The sequence below is a fragment of the Saccopteryx leptura genome, chromosome 5, assembly GCF_036850995.1.
Source record: "Saccopteryx leptura isolate mSacLep1 chromosome 5, mSacLep1_pri_phased_curated, whole genome shotgun sequence".
NCBI lineage: Eukaryota > Metazoa > Chordata > Mammalia > Chiroptera > Emballonuridae > Saccopteryx > Saccopteryx leptura.
Window position 1 is genome coordinate 107,755,277 of NC_089507.1, and position 6,409 is coordinate 107,761,685.

Consider the following 6,409-nt stretch of genomic DNA (forward strand, 5'->3'; position numbering starts at 1 on the left):
GCTCATGTCCAAGTCCCAATGACAGCTGCTTCTAGCTGGTAATGATTCAGGTAGACTGGAAAAGCCATCTGCAGCATGCGTGGATATGGAGCTTCTGTTCTCCTCTGCCTGGAGAGATGAGACCAGGTTGCTTTTCCCTGGAGCTCTGCAACTGTGGCTTGGTAAAGAGAACCTTGGGATACACTAAGTTCCCGCCACGCGAGTCTCTCCCTGCTGCCGTTCGCTCCGGGGAGCTGGGCAGCCCTCTCCGAGTTTCCGCTTTTCCTACCAGTCTCGGTGTGGCTTCTTCAGTGTTCCTTGGTTGAAGAGTCCTCTTAGTTTAGTCCAAAGTTGGTTTTTCCAGATGCTAGTTCTTAAAATTAGTTTGTAATCCACTTTGGTTCTGGGAGGTAGATGTTGGTATGTCCGCCTACTCCAGCGCCATCTTGTCTCTCCTCTCCACATTCCTTTCTGATGTGTTCTAACATTCTCTGTGAGCATTCATTTTAAAGCTTCAGTTCAACTGGGAGTATAGTTATGGGGACTGACTCAAGTTTAAAACATTTACTCAATATCACTTTCTAATGTGTTCAGAAATCCTAATTAGCAGTTGACCATTATAACTACATCTCATTGAGTTAATAAAACTTGCAGGGATCATTATCTGTAGACAAGTCATAGTCAAAATGTGAACTTTATGCATCTCAGGAAATTTCTTTCTTGTGCCTGACTCAAAATTGAAGAAAAGGTCTTAATGGCATTAAAGGCTTACACTTTCGATAAAGATTTTCTCCCAGAAAATTACAACTCCTTGACTATCATGTCTTGATATCCACTGATTTGAACTGGGAAATTGGCTAGGCATAGAGGTAAAAAATGAGATTACTTTTTCCTTCAGGGATTTCAAGTTTCTGGCAGAAATCTCAAAAGCATTTCTCTGAGCTCTATCTTTGGGCAAGACTGTTTTACTAACATTTCCTCTCTATTTTCCTGACCTTTTACATCAATGTCAACATACTCTATCCATCATTTCACCCTTTATAGTCTTAGAGTATAAATAAAGATCTGTAAAATTGTTCAATAAAGGAATTTAATTGCCCTGAAGGAAAAATAAACTTTTTTTTTTTTTTTTGAGCAATGGGGAAATGGTGGCACTTAAACTCCAATAGGGAATTTTAAAAAGAGAAAAAGAATATATATATACACACTTAAAATCAATTTTTCTGGACTTTTATTTTCCTTCAAACTTTACTGACTGAAATGTAAAAAATATAAATGGGTGGATTAAAGCAAATGAAATGCTGTAATCAGATGTGGTTTGAGCTTTGGCATTTTATATTTGTATCTTTTGGAAAGATTTTCTGTAGGACTCTCTGGTATTTTGGTATGAACTCAAGAGATATTATGGTTCCTATGTTGATCCATAATTACCTAAAAAAAAAAAAAGCCAAGTATTGTCTCCGAAGCAAATTAAGCTGTGTTTTCTTACCAAATCCATTTATGTGTAGACATGGAAAGCTCACATAGGCCACTCAAGTTAAGATTAAAGCTTCAATATTAGGATGAGAAACTCCTTAAACTGTTTTTTTAATGTTAATTTTTATTATTTGTCTGGGGTTTTTTTTTGTTTGTTTTTTGTTGAGAGAAGGGGAGATAGTGAAGCAGACTCCTGCATGTGCCCTGACCAGGATCCACCTGGCGATCCCATCTAGGGCTGATGCTCCATTACTGAGCTATTTTTAGCACCTGAGGCTGATGCATTCCAATGGAGCTATCCTCAGTGCCTATGGCCATGCTCTAACCAATGGAGCTGGCTGTGGGAGGGGAAGAGGGAGAGAATGGGGAAAAAAAGAGGTGAGAAGCAGATGGTCACTTTTCCTGTGTGCCCTGCCTGGGAATCAAACCCAGATATCCATAAACTGGGCTGACGCTCTATCCACTGAGTCTCCAGCCAGGGCCTATTTGTCACTTCTGTAGGCTTACAATGTTAGCCTGTTGTTACATCTTTAGTCAAGTGCATATTGTCTGCTTTAGAAAGAGAACAAGCAATATGATCTTTTATGATAAAGGCAGCATGATATCTATATACTGTATTATATAATTTCATCATATACAGTAACTATTTTATGCCTATTTGGGCATTTTTAGTGTTTTCATTTTCCATTTTTTTCTAATCAGGTAGAAATGTATTGGTCAAAATAGAGATGAACTCAGATAGAGAACTGGTCTTTATAAGCTTTTATATGTCCTCTGTAGTAATGAGGTTACCTGGCTTCCTTCCTAGTTCTGACATCACATGTATGTGACTGGATAAGTTGTTTTCCTTCCTAAGCCATTGATGTTTCATAACCATAATAAGTTAGTAATTTTTTCTCTTTCAAGGTTACAATGAGAACATGGAGAGGGAGATATCTTCAAGGGCATGACGAAATGCGTGTAAATGAAACTAGGCATTGTGTAAGACCTTCAGCCAGTGAACTCTGAAAGACCTTGAGAGAAAGAAATATGAGCTGATAGAAGGCATACCTGAATGGATGTCAAGTTATCATAGAGTCAATTATTTTGGTTAAAAATAAAAGCAGGGAACCTGTTGCAAAACTCCACAGACGACATAGTATTTCCTGTGAATGATGGTTCCTGGAGCTGTGAAATACTATGATGTGTTCTAATGGGTGACGCCATGTACATACTCAGAATAAGAGATTATTTGTTTTGTCACTGGGAATGGGGTCATTGGCAGAGACTGGAAACTCTTATAAACATGTATTCAGTTTTATTATGTCACTATAAGCAAACATCAGGTCTATAAATTTAGGCTAGTGAGATAAATAAGAGATCAAATGACTTTTTTTTTTAACAGACAGAGAGTCAGAGAGAGGGACAGATAGGAACAGACTGATAGGAAGGGAGAGAGATGAGAAGCATCAGTTCTTTGTTGAGGCACCTTAGTTGCTCATTGATTGCTTTCTCATATGTGCCTTGACTGGAATACAGTAGAGTGAGTGACCCCTTGCTCAAGCCAGCAACCTTGCAACCTTGGGCTCAAGCCAGTGACCTTTGGGCTCAAGCCGGAGACCATGGGGACATGTCTATGATCCCATACTCAAGCCAGAGACCTTGGGGTTTCAAACATGGGTCCTCTGCATCCCAGTCTGATGATCTATCTATTGTGCCACTGCCTGGTCAGGCTAGATCAAACAATTTTTAAAATATTGTGGCATTTTTGGATTTATTCAGAACAGAAACTGGTTGAGATTTGCAGAACTTCTATAGACACTAATTCTATCACTGTAGGTGTTTTTTGTTTTTTTGTTTGTTTTTTTTTTTTTTTTTTTTTTTTTTTGTATCTACAGTTTTGGCTATTAAATCTATACTAATCAATACCTACTTCTTCCCAGCCAAATATCCTTACTAGAAGTTTGAGGCAAAAAGGGGAATTAGAAAGTGAGCTTACTAAATGTAGTTTTATTAAGACACTGATGGCTTAAAAATTCAAGTATTGAACCAGAACCATTTTCACCACCATGCTTATATCTTGTTTGGAGTATTTTTTTTTCATGAGGACTCACTCAAAACCATCATGATGGTTCAGTAAGTGATCCATATTTTATGACGATTTGCCAAGAAAAGCTTGCCAGAAATTACAAGTACTATTTTGTCAAAGAATAATAGGTAGGTGGCATTAGAGACACTGGCAGTAAGACAAGCTGTTAATTCAGTTACATCTTATATATGAATATTAATTATTTTGTGTGGAAAACAAGACAAGGGAACTATAAAATGTCTTATTCCAATATTTGGAAATAAGGTTAAATTTAAATTTTTACTTGACCTGAGATGGCATAATTGTGTCTCACAGGTACAGTCTGAGATACAAATTAACAGGAAAGAAGGAAACTGGTTGCCTCTGTTGTCTAACCTGGGGGTAAACTATTGTAAACTGCTTACAAACTATTGAGCATCTGAGGTAGTGGGGAACTCCAATGGTGTATTTTGTTAATCCCTCAAAAATACTATCCATGGTAAGCTCTCTGAGAACAAATACTATATTCTATGGATTTTTAAAATGTCACTTTAAATTTATAGTAGATAATGAACCATACAGGATTTCTCTCAAGTAGCACGGTTAATTAACCATATGTTAAAATATGGCAGAAAAACACCAAAAGGACACATCATTGAAGGGGAGTTCTGGGTCCGATTTTGTTGTTTGGTCCACTGTTCCATGCTGAAGTATGAGATAGCAGGTTGTAATAATCCTAATCCTCTTTCCATCAATTGATCTAATTAAAATGAAGAACTAGCCATCTCTAGCATGCTGAAACTGAACATTTAGGATGTTCCCATACAGGCATTAAAAAAATACACCAACATGTTTTTTTGTTTTGTTTTGTTTTTGCATTTTTCCAAAATTAGAAGTGGGGAAGCAGTCAGACAGACTCCCGCATGCCCAACCCGAATCCACCTGGCAAGCCCACCAGGGAGTGATGCTCTGCCCATCTGGGGCGTTGCTCCACTGTGGCTGGAGCCATACTAGCGTCTGAGGCAGAGGCTGTGGAGCCATCCTCAGCGCCCGGGCCAACTTTGCTTTAATGGCTGAGGGAGGGGAGGATAGAGATAGAGAGGAAGGAGAGGGGGGAGGGGGGAGAAGCAGATAGATGCTTCTCCTGTGTGCCCTGGCCAGGAATCAAACCCGGGACTTCCACACGCCAGGCCAACGCTCTACCGCTGAGCCAACCAGCCAAGGTACACCAACCTGTTTTATAGGGCTATATATTTAAAACCCTTGCATATTGTATGTTTAATAGTTTTCTTGCCAAATAAAATAATCTAGTAGTTTTCAACCAAAGAAGATTTTTTTTACCTCCCCCCAAGGAACATTTAACAACATTTGGAGACATTTTTGGTGGTGAAGGTTAGGGGCAGAGGGACAACAAACATCTAGTTGGTAGAAGCAAGGAGGGTCCCCACAACAAAGAATTATTCAGCCTAAAATGTCACTAATGCCAAGGTTAAATCTCTTGACGTGAGCCTACATTCCAACAGAAATGACTATGATGTGAGCAAGATATACTTACTCTGGCATTCTCCAGGTGATGATTCAAAAGAATATGAGACAAAAACAAATTGAGGCACTTCCCAAAGATGCTTGAGTGAATGTTTTCCTTTAAATGGTGTTATGGCATTTCACAAATATAAAACGGTGGTCACTTGTCTTTCAGAGAATAAAATATAGCCTTAGGAAATGATAACTTGATTGTTCTAAAGGTCAGGAAGACCTTGGGTTATCTCTTTGAAAAGAAACAAATATATGCTTGTAATAACCAGTGTATTTAGGAGAGTCTCAAACATAACAGAACAGTCAACAATACCTTCTACATAGTATCTATTTCACATTTAAGCATTTTCTGAAAATAAAAGTAAGAGTTGGATTTCCTTTCAGTTGATAACTATGTCATTTTAGGACTTTGCAATGCTAGAAACCTTCTAACCACAGTCAAATGGCTTAATTTATCTTTTAAAAATTTTGGTAAGAGTAGGTACCAAGCATTTTGTAATTGTTTGGGGAATTTTAAAGGTTATTAAGTTCTGAATAACAGAGTCTCTCATGTTTTCCCACCAAACTTTCCCAGCAGTGAATATATCTGGATCTTATTCTGGTTTTTCATTCTTTTTTTAGCTTCCTGAAATGACTCATGTTCAAACACGGCGACCCTGGTTGATGTTTCTCCTGCAGAATTTTGGATTGACTCTAGGTTGGCTTTCTTTGTTACTCTTGGCTATATATGAACAAAATATTAAAATATAAGTCTCAAAATCCTTCAAATATGAATTTATAAGGCCTCATTTTTTATTCTTTTCCTGTACTCTATAGTGATTTGTAAATTAAGAATTTTTTATCTTTGGTGTGTGTCTTTTAGTTCTTTAACTTATTAATTTTATAAAACTTTATTAATTTTATATGTAGTATATACATATTAGGTTGTCCTTAATTGAAATTTTGTTTTTAGTCTCCAACACCACGATGGGAATCATACCTTTTTAAGTTCTTAGTAAATTTCAAATTAATTTTGCTGAACTTTTAAAAAATATCACTTCCTTAATAAAGAATGTTTGTTTGTAATATTTGAACTGAACAGATACCTTTTGGGATAAGACTTGCTGCAACTTCCTTGATGTCAATAATATCTTTTTCCTGTGAGATTATAAACCATAAGCAAACTAAATTCCAAACAAATATAATAAAATTTAGTTTTAATATGATGGTTTGTATTAGCTTCTGTTACTGGATGTCAGATTCTAAATCAACTTTCACAAAACCAATCTTGCATATATAGTTCACCTGGAAACATTTCCCACTGGCACATAAATGTTCATAAATAAGCAGACTTGGGAAGACCAAAGGATAATATGTCAGCGTTCTTCTATA

General features: G+C 37.1%; 1 protein-coding gene across 4 annotated transcripts in view; it reads left to right on the forward strand.

The window, feature by feature from the left end:
- The window catches only part of SLC39A12 (solute carrier family 39 member 12), a 78,034-nt gene extending 72,155 nt beyond the window's left edge, over positions 1-5,879 (forward strand). For all 4 annotated transcript variants that reach the window (XM_066384747.1, XM_066384748.1, XM_066384749.1 and 1 more), the window contains one exon: positions 5,660-5,879. In XM_066384747.1, coding sequence (XP_066240844.1) covers positions 5,660-5,788 — 129 coding nt within the window. In that variant the 3' untranslated portion in view covers positions 5,789-5,879. The remainder of the gene's footprint in view (positions 1-5,659) is intronic.
- The last annotated feature ends 530 nt before the right edge of the window (positions 5,880-6,409 follow it).